Here is a 27152-nt window from a genome sequence, read left to right as displayed (position 1 = left end):
TGGAAGCCTTTCTCATGCTTAAAACTTTCTGTTTGAGAGCGCAAAAAAGCTGTTTTAAGTAGAACAAGCCAACAGGGTGAGGTAGAAATCACAACACTATGTGTCTTTGTTCAAACTTACAGTAAAATCTGAATTTAAGTGTTGAGTGTGTCAGATGCATTCTTTCCTCATGAAGAAATGGATAGAGTCCTCCAGAGCCACTGCTAATCCTGGAGAGCAGGTCCCAGCACACAGGTGCCTGGCTTGCATCCTTCAAAACAGTACAGCTGATTGCTGCTGTGAACAAACTTGAAATTGATATGTAGTTAATTAAGCCCTCTAATTTTTACTTTATTCCTTCACCATAAGCATTCTTTCTTCAATTTTCCATTAACTCATTGCATTACCTCTAACATTTAATCTCGTTATTATAGAAGAAACAGAAAACAACCTCCCCCTGCTTGTCCCCTTCAGAATCTCTTAGTAAAAAATCCAGGGAGAGTGATCTGTGGCAATTAGAGCCTATAATGTGATGGAAGATTCAGATATTTACATGACATCACTCTTTGCTTTCGTTGGCTAGTTTTTCTTGTTGCTTCACTATAAAATTAGCCACTCAGCTTTGAAGATGAGAAAAGTAGATAAATTTATTGATAAAAGACAGAATGCTGCCATACTAAAACTCTCCCCCCCTTTTTTTTTGTTTATGTGAGAACATCAATTGCCAGAAAACCAGTCAGGATCTGCAGATAACTCATTCATTTGATGGTGTTATTTTAAAGCACAGATCGTGTATGTCACTGTCACTGACATCACACTTCCTGTGTTCTGATAGACCTTCCTTTGTCTTACTCTTTGTTTTGCAGCTCCTATTTCTTCTCTTTGAAAGAAATTTTCCAAATCAATTGCATTCCATTCATTTGACTTTACAAAACTTCCAAGTAATTCATTGCTAAAGACAACAGGATCTTCTTGTTGGACATTTACTTTAGCTGTTTCTAATTTATTATGAATTAACCCCTAATTCTCATGATTTTAGTACTTTTATCTCAGTTCTTCCTTATAAAATCAAAGTGAAATCTTAAACTCAACTCAGAGTTTCATCTGAGGGGATCTGGATCTTGCTGAAGGCAGCTGAAATTTTCCACTCATATGGGTGAAACCATTATCAGTGTAAATGAGGTTAAACTAAGCAGATTCATAAATCCTATTTGCTATTCAGATCTAGGTTTCCCTCCAGTATGTATGAGGAATCTAACTATGAGAAGAAATCCTAATATTCTTTCAAAATTTGATTTGCCTTGTAAGAGGTCCATTTGTTTATGAGAATGCTGATGGCCATTTTCATTGAGTAGGGTACAGAATGTGTTTATTTTGAATTTAGATTCCCAGAAAGCACCTGCTCATGTTTCTGGCATCATCCTAGTTATTCAAGTAGTTGTTCAGCAAAGCGCCTGAAGCCACTTTGCTTGTTTCAAAATTCTCTGCTCTAATTTCAAGAGGGAGTTTCTCCACACGTGGTTGAAAGGCACCCAACAGAGTTTTCACAGCTGCTACCAGTGTTGCAGCTTCTGTTGGGTGCCAGCTCATCAGCCTGGCAGATCCCACAAGCAAGATGGTCACTTAGAATTAAAAGAGATTAGGTAATAGGAAACTTAACAATCACTTCTCTTGAACATTCATTGCACTTAAAGCCATTAAACAGTAGATTTCAATGTTCCAGAAAACATCTAGGTAATGTGTTGAAATGGAGAAATACTTTAATGTAGCTTGTCCTTGAGATTTTGCTTCCTTTTCACTGAGTTCACTCTCTGCCTTTGTTCATTCTGTTCATAAAGTTGTGTAAGTATACTGACAGCCTATTTCTTTTGCTCTTGCTACAGGTGGTTTACAAGCCCAACTACTGTAAATGCTTTTTATAGTGCGTCTACCAACCAAATCAGTGAGTATCTGACTTCCGAGCTTCCTTATAAAGTGCTTGTTTAGGAATTGTATGTGTCAAGCTTCAGATAATATCTGTACGTTTTTGTGTGTTTGTGACTGAAAATAAGTGAGAGGGTAGTTCTGGGAAACCCAGGGTTCCCACAGATATGAATTACTGTTGCTTGACAAGTTGCCACATGTCAGCTGAGTTGCAGTGGCCATTAGCTTAAATCACTTTTATTTTATTTTCCGTCTTCTGTTTTCTGTATCAAAAAGATGTGTACACATACCTCCATAAATATACAGTGATAGCTGTCCTCAGTCCTCTAGTTTAAATAAATATGTATCAGTAAGCATGACTAGAGAAGACTGTGAGACAGACCAGAAAATCTAAGAAGTGGTGGCCAGTGTATTTGTTCAATGCCTTCAAGGACAAGGAGTGGTATCTGTAGTTAACTTAAAGTTCTTACCTGTAGAGTCTGATGGAGTTATCTTGTATGTACAGTAAAACCTTTCTTCTGCTAATTTTAGTTACTGGCGGGTTTTAGAGAGCATAAATCTGGATTTGGAAGCATATGAGGTGAAAGAGCTGAGTTTTTCAAACGTGTGTGTGGATTTGGATATTCACTCCCATTTATTTTAATGGGACTTTGCATCGGAAATTTCTAACTGGCTGTAAAAGTCTACACCAGTATTTCTATGTACAACAGCATAATCTCTACCCTGACACTCTTTGCTTTTATAAGGCTTGCAGGTTAAATCAGCCTTCTTGTTCTGTGCTGTTGGTGTCTGGAAGGCAGCTGCCATAATCTCTGTGGTCTCAGTCCCCAAGGACAGGTGTGTCTAAAATCGTTGAGTGACTTCCCCTTTTACTTCTGAATCTCTTTTGGTAGCAGAGAGAATTAGTTTTTGACAGGGACAACGTGAATGTATCACACTGAACAGGTTACAGCAGAGGACTCGCAATCTGGGTCTGCTGGTATCTTTTCCTACCTATTTCTGTAAACTATTTTTGCTATCAGACCACTCACTTAAATTCTTTTGTCTCTAAGTGAGATAATTTGTAAAGTGTGTGTGATAATTAAGCAGCTCTTTTGCTTAAACTTATTTCTAGGCCTAGATCTCTACCTTAACTAGAAGGCTCCCATCATTAAGCAGCCACTTTTTTACTGACCATCTGAGGGAACACTCGAGGCAGATTTCCCTGAGCTGATCACAGCTCAGAAGTACCTCTGAAGTGTGACAGGTGCTTTTTCTGCTGAACTAAGCACCAGCCACTACTGCTGCTTCAGATGTACTGTGTGAACAGAGAGGAAGACCGGTCACCGCAAAATGAGAACCGTTGCTGTTATGTCTTCTTTAATGTTGGGTCCTTTCAAGTTTCAGTAGCATTTGGCTGTCTCAGCCTCTCTGCCATGGCACATTAGAGAAAGCTGTAACAGAGGCTGGAGTGACTGAAGCTAAATTTCCCACTCACTGTGTCACAAAGCAGAGAGCTGTCAAATGTAACCAATCAGTCATGGGTGTCGAGGCAATTGTATTTTCTATCATAACTGCTGACCTTGTTATACTGCTGCCGTCTGACCTTGAAGTTTGGATAGTGCTGCTCACTGTCTTTAGGACTGTTCCTAAGAGGAAAAGGATTTAGGTGGCTCTTTCTGAATAAAACCCTCTCCTACCTGAGAGAACAGTACAAATGTAGTCATGCCCTAAAAGCAATGTACATTAAGAGGGAAGGTTTAAGAAAGGCACAGTACGAAGTCTTCTGCTGCTGGCTGATGTGATTTGCATGGGAAGAGGCTCCGACAGATGTGGGAGGAACATTCTCAGGCCTGAAGTTGCTGATAAATATTCAGCATATCACTGTTGAGTTCCCATTAATGCTGCTGGGAAAGAACTTCAGTGCAGGAAACTGAAGTTTGTGAGCCCATGCATACTTGTATTGAGTGATGTATATGCCAGGCAAATCTCATCCACAGCAGTTACAAGCTTACTGCTTTGCAGCTAAGCTTTCAGTAGTAATCCATACAAAGTTCTGCCAGGGCTGGTGATATGCTACAAAAACTGCGGTCTTTTTAAAGCCTAGTTAAACAACAGAAAAAAGTTCTACAATAGAGAGTAAATTGAGAATTAGAAATAAGCATGAGCAGTAAGCAATTATAAAATAAAATATAAAGTTGTGATAAAGCAAGCCCAAAAAGATTTAGAAGATCAACTTTCTAAGAACATAAGAAATAATAATAAAACCTTCTTTCAAACACACTGAAAGAGGAGACTGTCTAAAATAAGCATAAGAATAAGATAATTCTTTGCATTGGAAAAGTTTTTGAAGTTCTTATCCTGGAGGTTTTTCTGATGGGAAGTAAGTCCCATGAATTCAAATTTAGTGTCAATAGAAGGTACTTTATAAGAAATTCATAAATGAACTGTGACAAATATAAAGACAAGATTATATTCTCCCAGGTATTTCAAAAGAACTTAGACAAGAAATTGCCAAACAACCAGCTTTGATGTATAGCTTATCACTTATAGTGGCTTTAGCACAGGAAGAATAGGTGTGGCACGTGTTGAATGCTATTTTTCAAAAGAGAATCCAGAGGGATCTGCATAAAAAGTCATTCTAGAGCCTATTTGAAGGAAACTGTGTGTGATCACAATGTGAATGAATAATAGAGAATGAATAAGCATATGATACAATTTTTAGAAAAAAATAAAGCTCTTTTTGCCTATTAGAGGTGGGTTGTTTTGGGTTTTTTTTTTTTTTGAAATTCAGAAAGCGAATAAGTATGCATGATGTACTATGTTTATTTCCATAGAACACTTTCCCAATGCTATTAACTGGAAGTTATCCTGTGAGAGAAAGATTCCTTGTTTTCAAAATAGGAGTTATGAGGATCTGTGTTGGGGAGCAGATGATCTGAAAAAGAGGGCATTCTGTTCTGAACAAAAGAACAGACGGATATAAACTTGTTCCAGGAGGAAAGGTCCCTCTGCTACTGATTGCTGGAGGATAGAAAGATATACTAGTAGAAAAATTGCTTCCCAGATAGGTGCCTGACGCTCTTTCCCTACATATCTACTGGTTACTGCTATTTTTGCTCTTGGCAAATTAGTTTAGTAAGAAGGACAATTTCAGGAATAAGAATTTGCGAATGCACAATAAAAATTGTTTCTGGAAAGCAGCTTCTACATTAACTGGAAAATATTTGGTCCCAAAGTTGATTTTAAAAATTAAGACTGTTCAGTTTGGAAATGGAAATGTACTGTGCAATGTTATCAACATAACCACAGCAACTCTAAACTTGATTGGTTACTGAAGGCTTTGTGAAAGAGTTTAGAGAAAAAGCAACATCAGTGCCTTGAACCATGGAGACTGAAAAGGAGCTGTCATGAGGTACCTGCAGAAGTGAAGAACTTGATTCTGATCACATCTGAATTTTAGGAAGCTGCTTTTGCTTTCTGTGCTCAGAGGGCAGAGAGGTCTCGCATACACTCCTGATGGAAGGATTACAAGCTCTTTTGCCTCTGTAATCTGTATCACTGGATGTAGACTTTAAACAAGAAATCACTGCAATCTCCATACAAGTCTATGCAATCTTCATACGTAGGCAAAGTGTTAGTGTTTTTAACTTGACCACTTGATTACTCCATTACTTGAAAGAAAAGGTCTTTCTTCACTAAAACTGAAATCAATAGAGAGTAAAAACTTGGTAATTTAGAAAATTACTAGATTTTTGAGAATACAGCAAAACTTGCATATGCAGTAAATTGTAACAAATCTTGCTGCGCTTCAGGGCAAGCAGCCATATGTTTGCTACTGCTTCATTTAATTTTCATTACTAAACTACTGATAACTTGAGTGAGCAACAATTCTGTTAATATCTCCAAAGGAGAAATAAGTAGATGTATCAAGACAAGATGTGCTGGAAAGAGCGGAGTTCAAAAAGTGGTACATATAGTTTATCTTATTACTATACAAATTTACTCCTGATGTTTTCTTTACATGAGTTCTATTTATTTATTTCCTTTTACCATAATACAAAGTGTCTTAGATTAACAGCCATGCATATTTATAATGGTTGTTAATATATTTTTTTAACCCTAGTTTGGATAATTATTTTATTTTCTTTGCATTTGCTCATCAATTTCTCCCCAAATGTATGGGCACTTAAAACACAAAAGATACATGTCACTGCCTTTAGATTCTAAAAAGGTGTATAAGTGCACTTCCTATAGTTTAAGCAGCATGAATACTATCTTTTTAACTATCATAAATGGAATACAAAAACATTTTCTGAAAGGCTCTGTTTATTGTAATGCACTCAAAAACAGTCAACATATATGTGCTGAAAATAGATACAAGTGATGATCAAAATATGCTAGCATACTTCTGTTGGAGAAAAGGTTTTATTTTATTACAGCACTAAAATATTGGCCCTTGAATATGTTAAGGATATAAGGGAATAGCTCATTAGACATTTGGTGTGTTAACTTTTTTTCCAAGTGTAAATCTGTATGTCTCTAGAATATATCAAAAAAAGTACCATTCGTGGGTTGTGAACAGTACTGAAAGGGAGATTTACAGTGAACTGAGGAAAATATAAGCAACACATTCGTGAGGTATAAGCTTGAATAGATGTATTGGATAATTAACTACTGTTGATATTATCTCTGTAAGCTTATACCCATGCTCCTTCTAAGTCATCTGTGCTTGTATTGCAGTTCTCTAGTGAAAGTCAAGAGGCCCCTTTAGAGAGCAGCTTCATTACATGTTACAGGAAGAAGATATAATCTAAACCAGAATTCTAAAATTACTTTTGAATTAGCATCCATAGAGAGAACCACAGATGAGAGCTCATATTAGCCAGTAAGTATCATCTTTATAGAAAGCAGCAAACAGATATTGATGCTGGCAGCTTGCTGATGCTGTGAATTGCAAGGGAGAACTCTTATCTTGCCAGGAGCCAGGGAAGTGCTGGCAAACAGCACACAATGCTGTGGCCAGGGGAGGGCAAGAGAACTGCTCATAGGGGCACTTTCTCTTCCCTTAAGAACTAGACTAATTGGAAGGTTATTGATGAAGTAGTTTCAAGTGTGCCATTAGTTTCCAGGAGGTTAATAAACATAACAGTTTTGGACTGAACACTTTCTGAGACCTCTTATTAAGTACGCTTTAAATGTTCTTAAGTGAGCCTTCATTTCAGTTTCCCTGTTTATTAATGACCAATATTCTCTTTTATTTAATTACAGTCACAGGTGAGATGATGCACAATCCTTACATCCATTCTTTATTTCTTCTTCCTAAGATTCTTGTCTATAAATGTATAAAATAGGAGAGCATTTTCTTTGGTGGGTTTTTTGTTTGTTTGTTTGTTTGTTTTGTTTTTTTTTTTTTTTTGGTTGGTTGTGTTTTTTATTCTTCTTCTTGGGAATCCAGAGAGTTTTTTCCTTCAGAAAATAAAGGTCAGAGTTTCTTGCAAAAACATGTGTTTTCACAGGTTTCCTAGTCCCCTAGCATTCAGTATTCATTGGTCCTCACGAGCCATTCTCTCAGAGAGGCTGGGAAATTTGGGTTCTCTCATAAGCACAGAGCCTTTTGTCAGGTGGAGCAGAAGCTGAGCCAAGAACTGAACCAGAGGCTGCTGAGCCCTCTGCTTTACAGATGACCTCTTCTTTTTATCTGTTAATGAATTTATTTACTACTAATCAGAAAGTTAAGCTGTGTATTCACACATAGCATGGAACAGTTACTGTGCTTTACACAATTGATATTTTCTATCCTTATTTTCCACAAAACTTGAAATAAGCATAGGATTCAGGTCCGTGTTATGGCAGAGATTTTGATCCTAATTACCTACATATGGGTGCTCAAAGCTGTCTGAGATGCTCTACAGCATCTGTAATGTTTCCTCATTTTTGGTGTATTTGAGTGAGCACTTGCAGGAGACCCTTGCCCAGGCAGGATATGCAAAGTCAAAAGGCACTAGGAAGAGATTCAGTTGTTCAAATAGAAGTCTGTGGAACCATTTTAAACAAATGTATCCTGTCTTTCATGCTGTTTTTAGGTAACTAAACACCCTTGTTGTCTTTATGTTAATTCGTTATGTGAAATCACTGTCCTTTGTTTACTGACCAGCAGTTAGTCTTCTGCTTATATCTTATCTCCTTAAAACTCTCCCTCTGAATTCATTCAATGACACTTGTAAAACAAGTTACAGCTGTTGAACACATCTGAGGGTTGCCAGTACAACAAAAGCCAGAGTACCCTGTATATCACAGAGCCTGAGTACCCTGTATATCACACAATTTAGCACAGCTGTCTTCTATATCCATTGTTTACATACTGGATTCACTCGCCTGTCAGAAGTTGCTTTAAACAAGCCAACTAATTATTGGAAATAATTGTAAATGCACTAACTTGGAATAAGGCATTAGTAGATCTTGTCTTTCTTAGTTAAAAATACCGTGCAGTATAACTGAATAATGTAATTGAACTATAGAGTTTGAATTCATATTTAGATTTGGACTCCAGATTTGCTCATGATTTAGTGAGCCATGGCGTGTGTTTTTAGTTTATTTCGTCTATTCTTAGTCTGCACTATTTCATTACAGATGAAATAGTGATTGCTTGTGTCTCCTCAGTGAAGTAACAATGTTACACTGAGTCTCAGGGTGTTCATCTGCAAAATGTGTATAGCAATACCATGAAGGTATTAGCTGGTAGATGCATTCATTAATAGCAGTAAAGCCCTTGTAAAATTGAACAAACCCCCCAAAAATTTCAAATCTGAAATATAACCTTTATAGCACCTTGCTGAGGAGAGAGGCCAAAAATAATATAATGGATAAAATGAAGCTAGAAACCTTCAATTAAGTTAAAAATAGCCCTGTGCAGTGTGCTGTCAGAGCTTCAAGATCAGCCTAAATTCAGAGTGAAGTATTTGAAGTAAAACAGATGTACTCTGCTGCCTGAAATGCCCCTGTGCTCCAGAGCAGTAAGGAAAGAGGAAAGTTCAGCAAAGAGTCACTGTCCAAGGGTCCTGACACAGGGTTAGGAAAGCCAAAGCCTACCTGGAATCTCATTAGGGATATGAAGTGTAGAAAGAAATGTTTCTGTAAGTGTAGCAGCAGCAGAAGAAAAAAATATAGGGAAAATGTGGTCCCACAGCTGAATGGGGCAGGGGACCTGGTGACAAATGACATGGAAAAGACCAAGGTACACAACGCCTTTGTTACCTTAGTCTTTACTGGTAAGACTGGCTTTCAGGAATCCCAGGCCCTAGAGACCAGAGGGGAAGTCTGGATCAAGGGGACTTGCCCTCAGTGGAGGAGAAGAGGGTTAGGGAGTATTTAAACACACTGTGCAGACACAAGTCTGTTGGATCTGGCAGGGTGCACCTAAGTGCTAAAAGAGCTCGTGATGTTGTCGTGAGGCCACTCTTGATTATCTTTGAAAGCCTGTGCTGATTGGGAAGGTTTCTGAGAACTGAAAAAAAAGCAAATGTCACTCCTACCTCCTACCCAGGGAACTACAGGTTAATCAGCCTCACATTAGTCCCTGTGTACAAGATGGAGTAAATCCTGGGAACAGTTTCCTTGACCAGCTTTTTATGATGAGATGAATAGTCTATGTTCATTTACCTTTGATTTTCATAGAATGTATAGAATAAGGCTTACATTTTATCACTTTCAGACCTTGAAGCAGTCTCTTTCTGCACTGAAGCCTCACTAAGCTAATACTTTCTGAATTCTTTTTGTATTTTACATATATATTGCCTGCTGATCTGTCAGCATATCTCAGGGCAACCCAACAATTTTCTTCACAGGAAACACTAAGTGTTTATTCACAGGCACACATGCACTTACACATGTATGTAGCCATGGAAGAAAGTTAAGTTCTTGCAGTGCAGCATCTTGTTACTATTGTGGTCCTGAGGAAGGGAGGATCTGTTTCTTCTCAAAGATCCTCTTCACTTCACTCTGAAACTACCACCTGGAGGAAAGCTCCTCTAGCAAAACCTTCTGAAGCTAAAAAGAAAGGTCATAAAATCTAAACCCTTGGTTCTTCTGATATACAGCTATTATTCAGCTGTATTGAACTCACTGTCATTTTTGCTGTTTTGCAGGATTCCCAGCAGGAGAACTTCAAAAGCCTTTCTTTTGGGGAACAGAGTATCCTAGGTAAGTACTGCATCAGGGAATCTCATACAATGGAAATGAGGAATAACAGGGATTGGAAATACACATAGACAAAGAAGAGGGCATGGAGAAGAAGGTTATGCTGCTGAAGACAATCAACAAGTGGTGCACAGGAATTTTTTCTGTAGGGAAAGCTTGGTCCTTGGGTTGTGAGTTCTTCCTTGCTACATCCTGCTTTTACTATCGAAAAAACATACTTTGAAAAGTGCTGCTTTGTGGGATAACTTTTCTTACCCTTGGGATCTGTCTATGTTGCTGTTGACTTAAACTGGTGACTGATTTCTCTCAGGAACTGGAGATTAAATGCACCCGAGTGGATGTGTTTCAGTGCTATAGCATGCAGTTGCAACAGCGTGCACATAGCAGATATTAAAAGGAATTGTAAATCAGTTAACTAACACTTCCTGAACAGAAGTGAATACCCCAAGAAGCCATTTATTGTCAGTTTATTGTTCATTTTCTGCTAATATCTAAGATTAACAAAGGGCTTTCATCTGTGCCTGTTGAGGTGCATGGGAATATCTCCGTGTGCATAAGTGATTGACTGAGCAGGCCCATGTGCTCCTATAGCCAAAGAATAATAATTATAGGTCACATGTATTTAATTTTGAAAAGTCACTGCTTTTATGCAGTTCAATATCTTTCAATTTCAGGGCAGGATTTGACCGTGAAAAGTTTCTGACAGCAGTTTCTGAAAGTCATTTTGCAGTTATATAAAGTCAGCTAATGGTGAAACATATCCTTAATAAATCTTTCTTTAAAAAAATAATTTTTTTTTAATATTTTGGGTTTGCCATCTTCCAATCTGGATGTGTCCTTGTAAACAAGATATTTGGCAATATATGTAGAAAGACACATTCAGTTTAGGAACAAATGAATCTGCATTCAAAGAGAATTCTTATGAGATAGATGACTTTCTAAGTGGTAATTGGGGATTGAAGGAACTCCTTTCTTGTTAAGGTGAACTTATTTTCTGCTGTACATATTGCAGACCTGTTTCTAGCCTTGCTTTCTGAAGAGATTTCTCTGTACCCTGACCTTCTGCGATAGAGATAAAATTGTGGTTCTTTCAAAGAATTATACTTTGTTCATTTCTCTTCTTTAAAGGTTACCTTAGCTTAAATTGGTTTTGCTTGAGTACGTATCAAAATGAAATTTAGTAAACAAATGTAGCTGTTTTATATCAGACAACAGATTGCTTTTTGTCCTTGAAATATTCTGGATCTGTTTTCTGTCTCCTTAAAAGAAACAGTACATGGCACTGGAACAGAAAAAATCATCAGAAAGTTATCAGCACTTGCTGGAAAACCAATTTAGCAAATATTTAATATTTAGTGACATTTTAGTGTCCAGTTCCAGCATAATCACTATGAAACAATTGCATCTATTTACATAAAGGGAAGCTAAGTTATCACTTCAGTTCTCAGTACATGAAACAAAACATCGTTCAAATTCATAGTTAGGAGTCTTCAGTGTCAGACATACTGAAATAGACTTCAAACTACCTGAATTGGTAGCTTTCTTACAGTCCTCTTGAGCTTCCCCAGACCAAGAGAGTTCACCTTTAATATGGTACCTGTCAGGCTGCACATAATCCCATCCATCTCTGTCCAGCTGTGCCTCAGAAATGAAGAGCATGAACGGATCTGGGAGCATTTCTAGCAAAACTGTTGCTGGACAAAATGCAACAGGGGTTCACAGAAGAAAAGACCAGAATTTGTCCCAAACTTCACTCTATCTTTTGGAGCTGGGGAGAGCCCTAAGGGTGCTTGGGTGCTAGGCTGTATTTTTGTCCTTGCCGCTTGTGATGACCATGTAGCCTAGAGGAAAAATGAAATATATTTTTTATTAGGGCTTGTTGGTTCTTGACCTCTTTATGTGTTTTGTGCCATTCTTTTTATGCTTCTCCAGCTGCAAAAGATCCTGCATAATGACTTCAGATATGGAAAACAAGTCTTAAATAGTACATTTAGTATGGGTAATTGTCACTCTGTGCTACACAAGATTACAAATTTATCACACAAAAGGATGATCTTTCCTGAAATGTATAATTTTAGTAAAGGTTTGCAATAGTACTTGGGGGAAAAAACCCAGTAGGGAAGAATTTATCACATGCAAATTACTTTTCAGGAAAGAAAAATATAAAATGAAGAATTGTCAAGGGAGAAGGGGGAATTAAATGATATAATACTTTTTGGGCATGACTTAGATGAGTAATTAGTGTGCTATGGATCATTAGGTCCAGTAATAACATGTTACTTCAAAACCCTCTGCCTTTCTCCTATTTCGATACAATACACTAGAAATACTATAAGCTACTTTGAAGTATGGCATCTTAATAACAGAAATAAATAAAATCACAAAGAACATTGTAGCAGATGAAAGATGCATTTAGTAGATCACTTCACCCCATGGTAGCCACTGCATTTATATAAAAAACGCCATGAACTTTTCCCTCTTTCATCCCTATTTCTCCCAGGTGTATGTTTATTTAGATATAACAAGAAAAAATATAAGTAATTGTCAATCAGGAATGCAAAATATGTCTTTCTATTCTGTTTCACCAGTGCATTAGACCTGGCTATAGATCATGTCCTGTTCCTGGGCAGGTGCAAGGAAATTGACTGAACTCTCTTTTTAAGACTGAAGAGTGGTCTGTTTAATGCCTTACAAACTAGAGTCAGTCATTTGCAAGTCTGTTTGTTGCAGTTTTTGATTTACTCTTTTCTCATGATGATATTAAGAGAATAATTTCACCTGTAACTTTGTCCCATTCTTAGTTAGGATACGCACAATGCTTTAAGCTGAAGGATACATTTTGGAGCTCACATGATGCTAATAAGGGTATTGTTTAGAAGAATGTTTTTTAAAGTTTTATATTAAAGGTTGCTTTCAAAGAAGTATGAGTTTAACATTCCAACTTAAACAACTTTAAGCCAAAATTGTGCAGCTATGATTTTTAGACCCATTTCTCTCCTCCAGTTTAAATGAACAGTAATCTTTGCTGAGGTCTCTGTCCTTTAACATTTACAAGTGTGGACACTTTCTGAGGAAACTGCTTCTTTGTGTTACAGGTCATTAAGCTACGGTGCCATAGGAGTAATTGTTGGCCATGAGTTCACTCATGGATTTGATAGCAACGGTGAGGTTTTGTTGTTTTTGTTTTTGTTTTGCTTTTTTTTTTTCTTTTGTTAACAGTGCTGAATTGTGTCAAAAAAATATAAAGTTGTATCTTTAAATTTATTTACAATCATGCTTGTCTGAAAGGAGTGTTTTTGGTAAGTTGTGCCACAAGTTTGATGCTTATCTTGAATAGAAACTAAGAGATTGAGAAAGTCCTGGCTGGGGAGAGTGGGAAGGGTAAATGGATAACTTCTGATTAGTGAAAATGACTTCCAAGAAAATTTTTCATTTAAGTTTTAACTGTTTCCAAGAGACAATTATGTACCAATATTAAAATACAACACTGGAACAAAAGTGGAACAGAAAACCTATTGCAAAATATATATTATATATATATATATATATACACACATGCATATATATAAAACATTGAGAAAAAAGAAATAGTCTGAAAATGTCAAACCTACAGCCCTGAAAAACTGGGTGGAGCAGGGCATTACCACCATCTAACTTTGGCTATCGCAATAAAGTTCTTGTTAAAACCAGGCACCTGAGAGAGAAGGTGGGGAGGAGAGATAGAAACACAAACCTCCTCCTCCTCCACGGAGCAAATCGGAGTGGCTGGCATTCCACTGTGACTCATTGTTAAGAGAAACCTCTTTCCACTGAAAACATAGGGAGTTTAAGGAAAAGCAGGCTTCTGCCTCACTGCCTAACTAGTGAGCTAGGTTGCTTATGTTTCATCACATTGAATACCTTTTAAACAGTAAAAGGGGAAACTTGTATCCTGTTGGCACTGCTGTGCAACATTTTGTGTCAGCAAACACTCCAGAATGGAGAAATGTTTCTATCTCATTTGTAGATTATCTAATCTCCATCATGTCTCCAGCCTGTCAGAAAGGAGCATAAGATTTGACTCCCTAAGCAGACTACTACATCTTGCCCAGGCTCTTACCTTCCAAATATAGAAATAAAATACATATCTAAGGATTTTCTCATCTTGAACAAAAGAACTCATAGGGAAAAATTAAAGAAATAAAAAAATGAAAAAAAGCATCTTCAGTACTTGGTATCATGTCTACTGGTTTCTCCCTACCTCCCTTTCCTGTATTTGTAACGAAGACTCAAATCACAGAGCAAGTATGTGTACACATGGACAGCTAAACCTGCTCTCAAAAAGAAGTCCTAACATATCTTGTGTCTCATGTCTGACTGGCTGGAGACATGATGGAGATTACTCTCCTACAAATGCGATAGAGCAAGGACCTGAGTCCCCATTTTCCATGAGCCATTGCTGTAACCATCAGCCTAGGGAATTGGATGTATATATTCTCCTTGCTTCCGTGAATAGGATTCAAATGTTCTGGTTTTGCTCCAAGGCAAAAAATTGAAACTTAAGAAGTTTCCATCAAATGTATTTATTTTTTTTTTTTGTTTGTTTCTGGTCAAGCGTATAATTAATTAAGAACAGATTAGTTATCATCAGGTTTGCAGAAACAGAGACATATGGGCTGAGGACGAAAAATACTCACAATTATACTTACAAAAAAGCTCATATGCCTCTTACACTATGTAATTATAAAATATAGAACTCATTAGTCACTGCTATCTTTTTCTTTCTAAACATGGAAATTATGACAATAAATAGAACACCATCTTTTCACCACTGACTTGAGTGGGATCAAGACTTTGTGCACTGATCTTATACATTTTGTACACACAGTTGCATGAGTACATTAACATCTAATTTCTGTACAGGTGATAGATTCCAAAACTGGAAAACTAAGGGGCTTTCTCCTACAAAAACATTTGTTTTCTTTCTTTTTTCTTTTTTTTTTTTTTTTAAGGTCGTAAATATGACACAAATGGAAATTTAGACCCGTGGTGGACAACTGACTCTGAAGAAAAATTTAAAGAGAAAACAAAATGCATGATTAATCAGTACAGTAATTACTACTGGAAGAGAGCTGGCTTACATGTATGTAAAACACCAGTGATTGAAAGCAATGGTGCACAAGGAATTTGTTTCGGTTGGTTGGTTGGTGGGTTGGTTTTGTTTTGGGCTTTTTGAGGGTTTTTTTTTTTGTTGTTGTTGTTTTTTTGTTGGGGGGTGTTAAATTATCTTTTTATAAATCTTGGTATATTGGGATATTAGTCTACCAACTTCATTTCTCACAACAAATCATTTTTTGAAATGAATAATTGTGATAAAAATTGTCTGTCAGATTTGATTAGTCCAGTCAAATACTACTAGCCACACCTTGGTGACAGGGTTAAACCACTTCTCCACATCACATCATTTTGGAATCAGAGGAGGAGGATGAAGCCACTCAACAGGGCTGGTCTAATTACTGTGAGCATGTTAAATGTCTTCTGAAGATGAGGTCTGTAATGAAAACTGAGCAGTCACTCTTTTTAAAAAGAAGAACATAATATCATGTTTTATAGATTGCTTTAGCAATTCCCCCTGTTATTTATTACAGCTATAAAATGGATGCATAAACTCTACTTTATTTCAGATTCAACTCTCGCTATTTCTTCCATGTGTGCATGCAGACCCAATTTGTATCTCAAATGAAATAGTATGATAGCAGTAGCTCATAGAAAAAGATTGAGAAAAAAAGGTGCAAAGGAATGGTTTCTATTTCATTGTCTATCAGAGCTATGGGCTTCTCTGAAAATGTGCACATTATAGGAGTGTCTAAGATGAAGATAAACCAGGTTAAATCCCTGACCTTAAGAAATTAATAGCTAAAATTCCAATTCCCAGCTGGGACATGATTTTAATCTTAATGTTCAGGAAAAAACACATACCCCACCCCCTACTTAATTCTGCCACCTCTACTCTACATTTTAGAATCAGAAATACAATTATGTCTTTGTCTTTTAAGAATAGAGAGGACACATTGAATGCTTAGCCTTAATTTTAACACTTTCCTTAGGCTGTTTGTATTAGTCTCAACAATAACAAAGCCATATTGTAGTTCAGTCTACTGGCCAACAACTCAGTCTTGAAGTACTTCATATAAGCTAATTTACAACTGAAAATTCTCAGGCTCCTTCCTGAATGTCTGCAGGACAAAAACAGTTAATACAAAAATTTCATTTAAAGAAAGTCATTAAAACCTTAACCAAGGGCTCCTGCCGTTGGCTTGGCCATCACATTTACCTTCTACTGTGTTTCTTGAGATGGGGTAGATCTGAATTTCCCTTCCAGTATAGCTACTACCTTTGAACTCTGTGGATGGGCTTACTAGAGAGATCCTGTTATCCACAGCTTTATCATCTGCAAGGCTTTTTCCTCCTATTTCCATGGGATATATTAAAATACTTTTTAGATGATAGAAGAAGAATCTTCATATTTTCTGCCATATTTCATAGCTTCTGCATAAACAGCTATGCATGCTAAGAGCTTTTTTATTTATTTAATATTTTGTCTGTCATTTACATCAATTTTCTACAGGTATTTTACCCCTGTACGAATATTTTTCATGGATCAAGAAACCTATTTACTTTTCTTCTTTCTCACTGAGTTGCAATAAAAATGTCTCCTGAAAAGAAGAATAATGAAATAAAAAGTGGATACAGAAATAGCTTCAGAGTGCAATAAAGTCATCTGATCAAATAAAGGGCTTATCATGGTCCCTGAGCCCTGTCATGAGCAGTCTGTACAGAGTAGTCTCAGATACCTGACCCAGAGCTGAGATGAGCAGAAAGACTTCTTCCACTTATAAAAATGACCTATGGCTCAAGTGCCACTGCTAGGTTACTCTCATGTTATGCTCTAGATCAGTCTACTTGACAAGCCCACTGTGGGACAAAATGCATAAGTGGGTAGGCCAGAAAAAAATCAGCTGATGTGTGTGTGTATCCCCTGCTGTCCCAGACCCTTTTATCCTAAAAGCCTCTCTCCCACCTCCATCTCCAGCCTCCTCAGGGGAGAGAGAGAGCTTCTGCTCCCATATCTCCTTTATTACACCCTTAAGGAAGATGCCTTGAGTCCAGTCTGGTGCTTGTCTGCACTGACTGGTGGGGTTGTGCACATGCACCTGGGTGTCCTCTAGGTCCTTTTACTTCTTCTTCCCCATTTTCCCCTTTTATTGTCCTGAAATGAAGGTGGGTACATTTTCCCCTTTTATTGTCCTGAAATGAAGGGATGCCAACCCCTCCTATACTCATCCCTGCAGCATGGGAGAGCCTATCGTCAGACGATCTGCAGGCCAGCATTGACCTTCAGAGCTCTGCTCAAAACTCTGCTCGATTACTGTGCTTATTTGAGGCACAGTAGAGAATAAAACTGCTTACAAATACAGTTTAGTAACACTAAGACTTTAATGGGCCAGGTGATCAGAGATAATGCTGCACTTGCAGAAATGAGGATTTCTCCATAATGATACTGCACTTGGTAATACCAGGAGACTGGCTTTTTCACAAAGTTTAGATAGCTCTGCTTCTCACAGTATATTCTTGTTGCTATTGCTCTCGCTTTTGGAATTAATACTGGGGAAAATCTCCTTTGCAGCTATTTTTAGAGCACTGAATCGATTTCAATTCTGTCTCAGACAGTTATTTTTAATTACGCTGGTTTATGTTGTGACTTAAAGGTTATTTTAGCATGCCAGTAGTTTTATATAATATAGCTAGTTTCAACGTCCCATAAAGAGTTATGGAGAAAAACAAACATAACCTTTTAGGTAAAAGTTTAAGAAAGGGGCTAGTGGATCTCATGAGTAACCAGATAAAAACAGTCTTCAGGGGAAAATTACTGGTGCTCAGATCAAAGATCAAGGACCGGATTCTTGACTGTGTTTTATCTATTACATTTTCTACTACAGAGATCTAGGACCAGAGCCAGGATAACTAGTCACAGAAAATTGTTTACTGACAAGTTTTCACATTGAAACCCAGTTTTCTTAACCAGAGATATGGTGGTTGAAATTGGCTGAGGTTGTTCTTGCCTTGTTTTATTTTTTCCCCTGTTTCTTGAAGTTCATCAAGAAGGAAGTTCAGAAATGGGTCAAATGACTGATGTCCTTTCACTCTGCCAGGTGAAAGGCAAGAGGACTTTGGCAGAAAACATTGCAGATAATGGAGGTTTGCGGGAGGCTTTCAGGGTAAGTACATGAAAAAAATCTGAAACATAGTATTATTTAAAAAAAAAAAAAGGAAAAAGCTGTTTAGGCTCCATGCTGCTGAAAGGCACTTAGTATATCTTTCTTATCAGGCATACAGGAGATGGATTACAGAAAAAAGGGGAGGAGAAGAAGAGCCTTTACTGCCAGGCCTTGAGTTCACACACAACCAGCTTTTCTTTCTGAGTTATGCCCATGTAAGTAGTACAAATGTGTTTCAAATCCCCATCTATTAACCTGCACAGCTGGCAGTGCAGAGATGAGACTGCTTTGTTTCAATAATCTACACCAGCCAAATCGAGACTTTTCAGGGTATAAGCAGAGACTTGTTCTTGCAGGACTATTGTTTCTTTTATCTTTTTTTGTCTTTGTCCTCTTCTATCTGTGGTGCCAGAACTGCTGAAATTATTGTTGGTTTTGCTCAGTGTTGTCAGAGCAGCTTTCTTTCTCCTCTTGTTTCTTTCCTCCACTACAAGAGTCTTTTTGCATGTATTGACTCCTTAGCCTCTTCCCATTTTAGCTTCCCAGATTTCTGGTGCTTGCAATATGCAGCAGTTTCTGACTGCTTCCACTACAGACTGCAAAACTTTGATAAGAGATGTGGTTTTTCTAAAGATAAACATGTAGAACAAAGGAGAGAATCAGAAATTATTTACTTGGTTAAAAGAGTCAGGACAAATTCCCCATATAAGAAGTGAAAGCTGTGCTGTAAAACTGCCCACCAGTTGAGGAAATTAATCATCAAAACTGAAGAAACATGACCTAATGCAAACAGTGCAACCAACTCTGGCTGAAAAATCATCTCTCTGCTGAGAGTCAGTGTGGCACTGTATGTGTCTATGGCCATTTTGGTTTGACGATATCGACCAATTGAAAGACTCCATTTAGGTCCTTTAGGCTGAGTTGACCTTCACACTGTGTCAGTTTTTCTCCAAGAAAACTTTGAAGCCATATGGAAGATCTGGGGGGTCCCACAGGACCATTGCAGGAATCATATTTCAGTTGTCCCTCTGATGGGAAGCACATGCAGTGTGTGCATTACCCTTGAGCTCAGCTGATTTCCGCAGAGCTCAAGTCAACCAACAGATTCATTCAAACTGCCAGGGCTGTCTTCATCCAGGCAAAATTGTACTGAACTCTACACATCTCATGGGCAGTCTGGCTTAAAGGATATTGTCAATAAGAAACAATCAGAGCTTAGTTAAGGTGGGGGCTGGTTAAATGGGATTTTTTCACGTAATGGGTACAGTATAAGAGGAATCATTCAGATGTGCAAATATTCTCTCTAGCCTGTTTTATGGTCAGTTACAATTGGGTCAAGTATTGTATCAGGAATAGTAAATTGGGTACCACTGATTAAACTTGAAAAATGTGTAATTTCAAAAGAACTGACATTCCAACATGGAACAAATACATCAGGTAATATGGCTGCAATTCTAGACATGATAAGCACCATTATGTGTAATAGCTTTGAGACTAAGAAGGAGGCTTGGTAATTATTAAGGCATAAGTTGCTGCAGCACAAGCTGAAAAGCAAGCTACCATTGAAGAGAAATTCAGAAAAAGAACTAGTAAAGTGGCTTTGAACCAGTGATGGGAATGAGTGGGTGAAGAATAACAGTGGATGAAGACTGAATCCATTGCAGGATTTGAAAACCAAGAGAATATGGCAGCAGAAACCTGCAAGTTAGCAAAGGTGAAAGAAAACACAAGTGGTGGTTTTCTGTTTCATGCATTCTGTAAGTCATAGGCATCTTAAAAACAGTGGTTTTACATTCTGCTTTGCTTATGAAGTCATCCTGGATAACATGCCTATTCCCACTTTTTATCTTTTATTAGGTAAGATGCAACTCCTTTAGACCAGAATCTGCAAGAGAGCAAATATATGTTGGAGCTCACAGCCCTCCTGAATTCAGGTAATTGCAAATAATGCATTTAGTCAGCGTACATATAGAACCTGTCACTGCAGCACAAAGTGCAGAAATTTAGTATGTTAAAGAGAGGTTTAAAAGCAAACACAAAATTGGCATGTGCTCTTGGCTTAAATTGCAATGGTGCAGTTTTTATTAGGTTATCTAGTGCTATTACAATTGCTCTTCTGTAAAAATGAAGGGCTTGCATGTACCTTCAAAAGCAGCTGAACCAGAACACACACTGATCCCTGTGATATCCTGTAATCACAGCCTGAATATCTAATATTTTTTTCCCCTGTGCAATTCTAGTTGTATATATTAAGAGGGTCTTTGATTTAATCTTCCTGACTTCATTAAAAGCTTTAAAATTATGACCATGAATTATATTGATAATGCAAGCAAAACATGTCCTGTAAATTCTTTTCAAGATTAAACTCTTCAACTGGCCTTCAATATACACTTTACTTGAAGGAGCTGTGGTAGTCCTGTCATAACAAAATGTCTGTGTCTTTGCCCAAAAGGCCTCCCACAGGCTCCTCAGCCACAGACATCCATGAACCCCAAGAAGGAGAGGCTGGAAAAGAGGGAAGGTTTAAAGACTACATAAGAATTAGGAAGCCAATGTTTATTTCTCCACTTCTCCACAGAGTTTGTGTGACCAAGAGCTAGTTGTTTCTGTTGAGTTTCTTATTGGTTGCATTTACTTAATTGTGTGTTCATCCTCCGTTGAGTGCTACATTAACACTGTATTTGGAGGAAGGATGCTAACTCCCAAGCTAATTCATAGTGGAGGTATCTCCAATACCTCCAATACCAAGATTAGTTGCCTTCTGGAAATTCCTGCTGCTTTCTGTTGACTAAAGAGGGAGCTGGGATTCCATCTTCTCCATGGGTTAGTTTAGGTGATATAAGCCCTCTTTGCCTCAGCTCTCTCTTGGTAAACTAGAAATAGCAACGGTGCCTTCACAGGGGAGCTGTGGAGTTGCTTCACAGGTACACTGAAATATTGCCTGGACACAGCTGTATCAAAGCTGAAGATACAAAATTGGCATGCAGAACATGCCTTAGGCTACTTATAACCAGAATGAGTAAAGAAATAATGAAACTGGAAACATGATGTCACAAAAAATTTAATATAAACTAACACTGCAGATGTGTACTCATCTTGGTAAACTTGTAAACTCTCCACTGAAACCTGCACTGCTGTGCCTTTGCAATATCTTTGCAATATCTGTAGCGAGGGTAAATGTAGTGCAGTGTGCAAATGTGCATGCCTTTTAACAATTGAAAATACACCATGACGATGAGAACAGAAGTCTCAGGCTGATCTCCAGGCTACAGATTGGTATATTTTCAATGGTTCCTACCTTTGGTAAGATTTTGGTAAAATAACCATCTCTTGCCTTTTAAAGTCCTCGGATCTATTTACCTATACACGTGATTATATTTTCTGAATCGTTATATCGCCACATTCCCGTGAGACGGTGCAAATCCCGAGATATACAGGGAAGCCTGGGAAGAGAACATTCATGGGGAAAACTTACGAAGGAATCAGGCTAAGAAAGAAAATTCCAGAGAAAATTAGATTAATTTGAGGTCTAGAAAATACAGACAAAACTTTTTCCTAGTTTTTATATAAGATACTCAGTACAGGTTTCTGTTTCAAACATGAAGAGAAACTGTGATGCTTGTCTGTTCTTGCAAATTGTATCAACTGGGCTAACAAATAATAATATCTGTTTCCACCAGCTTTATGTCCCAAGACCATTATGAGTGTCACAGCTGTACAGCTAGTTTAAACATTGACAGCTCCTGCTATCCAAAAATACTAAACAGTCCTTTTTAAAGTAATCATAAAAAGTAACTATAAAAGCAACATATACCCTGAGCACAGGCCTGTGCATCTGAGCTAGTCATTCCAGGCTTTCACAGCCAAAAAAAGAACAAGCATTGTGGAAATATATTAGTATCCATCATCTTTCTGTAAGTAATAAGTTTAGGTTACTTAGACTCTGCAAGTACATGTTTCTTTTGACCACCAAGGGAGCTCAGGGTGACCCGTGCAGGGGAAGGTGTCTCTACTGTAGTTCAATGGGATGAAATCCAGACAACCCACTCTGACTCCACAGTTAATCTCTGACAGTATCAAACCATGGGTAGAAAAGTCATGAGCGTGGGCACATTATAATCTTTCTCTGACTATATTCTAGTATTTTCAGTATTAACATGTGCCTTCACTGTAGTTGAATGCCAGTTTCAGAGCAAAATCCCTGGCATGGCAGGCAGAACTCCCACCAACTTCAGCAGCAGTTCTACATAACCAACTCTTGCTGTTCCAGTCCCTGAATATGTATTTGCAATGTTGTTACAATAAAACTGTATATCTTCTTTCTTTGTAATTCTACCTACAAAACTAACCTTTAGACATTTTTTTTTGTGCCAGCTGACTGCAAATTTTCTTACTCACATAAAGTCTATCAATATAATAAGAATGTTTGCTACCATGCTGAGCTACAAGGAGAAGCTAATTGTCTGCAATGGAGAAAAATGCTTTCCCACTGCATAGCAAAGAGGGTGAAAAGACATACAATTAATGTCTCAGTCAATACTTCTTTGCTTTTAACTCAGAATGCTGTTTAACGTATTTCAGGTTAGTAAATTCCAAGATGTTTAAAAGCATAGGAAAAATCAGCAAACACCATAATCCCAAACTAGCAGTGGTAAAATAACACTTTCTGACAGCATCAAATAATACAGACATGAAGGCAGGAGCCAAGGATGACTGCGTACAAAGAGCAACCTCTTCCTCTATGCCTGAAAGTGCCAGCCTTGGGTGCAGACACATTGTCTAGCTTGCATGAGGCAATGATGTGCTGCTCTTTCAGTAACACACCATCTGTGGTGCCAGCAACAGAGCTTGAGAGCTGGTCAGGGCAGAAGCCTCAGAAAATGTATTTCCAAAATGTCAGAAGGGTAGAGATGCTCACAAGGTAAGGCTAAGGTAGCCAACAAGAGAGGCTCTGTCTGCTTCCCTTTGCCCCCAGCTTCAGGCTGCAAAGTCTCAGGGAGCCAGCATGTGTGTGTGTGTACACAGGTGGACAGAGGATGTTGTTACAAGAACCTGGCTGGCATGAGCCAAATCACTTCTAGCACAGCCATGATGTGTCTTTACACAGTCTTGCTTGCTGGACTGCAGCGTTTTAGCAGGTACTGGAAGAAGAATTCTACCATGCAAGGCTATGGCTGATCTCCCACTTCTGCTGCCAAGGGTCAGATTGCTCTAAATGGCATATCACCCTGAAAGTATAATTGTTTTGTTGAATTTTCTAGCAAAGTAAGATGCTTCTCAAAGCACGGAATGGAAAAATATTATCTTCACATTAACTGGGAGTGCTTCTCCTGAACTTTTTGGGTTTATTTTTGGAAAAAATATATGGAAAGCCTGAAAATTAAACCTGAAGTCAACACACTGAAACACACACTCACATGCCTGTGGTGTTTAACAGTAGACAATCTGCATGTCAATCACTTCTGTCTTTTCTTTGCAGAGTTATCGGTGCCATGAGCAACTTTGAAGAGTTCCGTAAAGCTTTCAGTTGCCCAACAAATACAACAATGAACCGAGGGGCAGAATCCTGCCGGCTGTGGTAGACATCCATTCCAGGTCTTCTGTCAAGAGGGGTCTGCAATGTGAATTGCTGCACCTGAGCTCAAGCCTGCTGCTAGAGTTTCAGAATAACATATTGCAACCTGGAGAGCTGTTATTTCAAATGCATCACCTTTATCCATGCTCATTACCTGCATGGATCTAATCACTCTCTATTCATCAGAGCCTAGAAACACTCAAAATGGAAGAAGATAGGTTTTCTTTTTTATCCACAAAACTACTCCCACTCATCTTCAGTTGCACTGCTGTTGATGGGTAACTGCCATTATCAATTCTAATTCCTGATTTATAGCTGGGCCAAAGGTAAATGCTAAAATCCAGTTTTAATCTATTGCTCTGCAGGGGTGCTATGCAGAATGCTCCCACACATAATTTGTTCTTTCTGGATGAAGGAATTCATGAGACCTGCTATAAAGCAGCTCTGATCTACTGTGTGATACAGCATTTTCATAACTTAAACTGTCACTGCCCAGCATGCCATAAATGATGTTGCATGATGTAAAGACACACAAGACTTTATATAAATTAGGTTTAATATGTCAGATTAGTGCCTTAGGTTTTGGAATAGTTTCAAACTGAGAAAGCACCTCACGGTTTCCATCTGCTAGGACTAAACAGAAAGCATACTTGTCAGATCCTAGCCTCTTCTAATTTTAGAACAGCTTATGATAAAAATCAGTGTATGGTGAAAATCAGAGGCTTGCAGAGGGAATTCCCAGCACCATGATACTTAGAAACACTACAGCACTTTTTCCTATTTACAGTGTGGGCAGGTTTTTTCCTAAGGGGTGATTTTTACCTTGTGCTGAAGGTAGCTTCACCTACATTAATTTTTAAGCCTTTAATACTATACCAGGAATTTCTTAGTGTCTGGGTCTTACAAAGGAATGTTAGCAGTGTGCATGTTTGTCCTCATGTTCTAGACAGGTCAGGGTGGCTTTTGATTTTGATGAAAGAAGAATGTATGACTGAAAAACAGGGCCAGCAGCATTCAACTTGTCTAAATAAAAGAGATCAGCTCAGGAGCAGAGAACTTTTAAATACAATATACATGCAGGCCAGTTGAGTTTTTGATTTGATTTCTAACAATATTCATTAAAAAAACCCAAACATTTTATTGCAGCAGAAAGGCTTTAACACATAACTATTACTAAGCAGAGAAGGAAACCAAAACCAGCCCTTTCTTCCCCAGCAAGAATATACGTATTTAACTGCTATTTATTTATACCTTGTGCATTAATTCATTTTTACATGATAGAATTGTTTCAAATGGAGAGTTTCTTTAGGCTGGTTAAATTATTGCAAATTTATGTATGTATCTTATATATACATTTATAGATATATACAAAAAATATAAATTCCTCTATTTGATTAAATTTTATTCTATCAATATAGATAGCAAGCTAACAAGATAAACTTTTTTTTACAAGGGTTGATTAAACATTGTCCAACTCTCAAGGTGGAGGAGGGTTCGACTGAAGCTAAGTTTTTGCATATGGGGTTAGTTTTCTCTGTTTCTTTATAAAGTAGGGTGTCATCATGTAGGCCCTCAAGCTACCCTTCACAGAGAAGGAAGCAGACATTTCTGAACCCAAGGCACTGTTGTTACTTCTTAGAAACAAAGTATTATGTTTTATGGGACCAGGACTTCCTCTTTTTCAATTTTTCCCTGAAAAAGTCAGTCTTGAGAGGAAAAGCACTTTTGCTTCCTCTGATCCAGGTCTGTTCCTGAGTTCCATGGGTTACACTTTGTCATTTGAATGGCCACGAGTAAATTTTTTTCCTGGAGGTACTTTTCACATAAACTTTGATGTCAGTATTTTTATAGAGACTTTCCTTAAACAAGGAAATGGGTCTTGAGCAAAATGATACAATTCTCTTATTAATGGGAAAGTTCCTTAGCACTGACATGACTTATGTCGGTTGCTTTGGATCAACAGCCCAAAGTGCAGCAGTGATAGCCCCATTAAAGGTACTACCAATACGGTCATTGTCCTTAGAAAAGTCAGGACATCAACTCAGACACTTATCTAAACTTTCTAAACTACTGGACTATGCAAAGCCAGTTTCACAACAGTCAGCTTTAAGTTTTCTATTTTTATCTCTCAGATCAGAGATGTATTTCCAAGAGTTCCTCTGTCATGGCTATTTTCCAGTGAGAGAGATTCTTTAATTTTGTGGTTTACAGGGTTGTTTCTCCGTGCTGGGTAGCAATTTCCTTCTAAAATGCCTGATGTTTGCTGCCTTAAATGTCGCTCTTGCTAGGCTTCTTTTATGTTTAATACCAAGGGGTTTTGAACTGTGGTATGCATATTCACAACAGGACAGCATCTTAGCAAAACTGTTTCATCCTTGCTAGGGCAGCTCCTGCAGCAGGCAGGGGTCCAGGTCCCAGGCTGGGGGAATAACCAGCAGATGGAGGGTTTGGGGAAAATGCACTATGAGGGAGGAAGAGAGGGCATGACCAGATTTTGCACCCTGATTTTAGCCATTGAGAGGGGCCCACACTCTGTCAGGAAGGCCAGAAGTCTTTGCTGACTGGCACATTAGTCCCAGTTTGTGGAATCCTTGCCACTGACAGGTTTTTGGTGCCTTGGGCTTCAGTCTTGCATATGTCCATGCAAGTATTCTAGCCTGCCTCATCTGCCTTCTTTTTACTTCAAAACAAACAGCCAATGATGCAATTTGAAGTTCATTTTAGAGTCAGCGTTTGAAAAGCAAAGCAGAAGGTAATTAAACACATTCTTAAAACTTGGTCACCAAAGATAGCCACAATACAGTGATGGTTTCTGAGGGCTCTACGCATTGTCCCTGTTCTGCCTGACTTCCTGCCCTGCTTTATTTTTGTATTGTGCCTACTGGGTCTATGCTAGCAATGCCTTCCTGTGCTCCTATCAGGCTCACTTATTACACCTATGCAAACACATCCTATATCATATATATGCTTCTCCCAGGGCCTATAATTTTATTTTATTTTTTTTTTACTTGCCATGATATTGAGAATTGTTTCTTCCTTTTGGCTCGGTAATCTTCTGTTCCACTGATCAGGAGGGTAAGGATCACCTGAATGAAACATTTTTACCTGTGTAAACTTTAAGAGATATTTTTCTACTGTGTAGACATAAAGGAACAACCTCTACTCCTGTCCCCTGTCCTCTTATTTGGGTTCTGAAAATATGTAAACCTGTTATGCTGTGCTACTCCATGCTATTCCAT

The 27152-nt window shown here is 38.0% G+C and overlaps 1 protein-coding gene across 2 annotated transcripts in view; it reads left to right on the top strand.

Moving 5' to 3' along the window:
* PHEX (phosphate regulating endopeptidase X-linked) overlaps positions 1-26888 on the top strand; it is a 96358-nt gene extending 69470 nt beyond the window's left edge. For both annotated transcript variants that reach the window (XM_065677292.1, XM_065677293.1), the window contains 8 exons: positions 1863-1921; positions 10029-10083; positions 13176-13243; positions 15072-15202; positions 18273-18338; positions 18449-18553; positions 20196-20272; positions 23818-26888. In XM_065677292.1, the coding sequence (XP_065533364.1) occupies positions 1863-1921; positions 10029-10083; positions 13176-13243; positions 15072-15202; positions 18273-18338; positions 18449-18553; positions 20196-20272; positions 23818-23920 (664 nt within the window). In that variant the 3' untranslated portion in view covers positions 23921-26888. The remainder of the gene's footprint in view (positions 1-1862; positions 1922-10028; positions 10084-13175; positions 13244-15071; positions 15203-18272; positions 18339-18448; positions 18554-20195; positions 20273-23817) is intronic.
* Positions 26889-27152: the final 264 nt, after the last annotated feature.

This window comes from Lathamus discolor, chromosome 4 (genome assembly GCF_037157495.1).
Source record: "Lathamus discolor isolate bLatDis1 chromosome 4, bLatDis1.hap1, whole genome shotgun sequence".
In the NCBI taxonomy this organism is placed as follows: Eukaryota; Metazoa; Chordata; class Aves; order Psittaciformes; family Psittacidae; genus Lathamus; species Lathamus discolor.
This window is presented reverse-complemented; position numbering and strand designations above follow the sequence as displayed.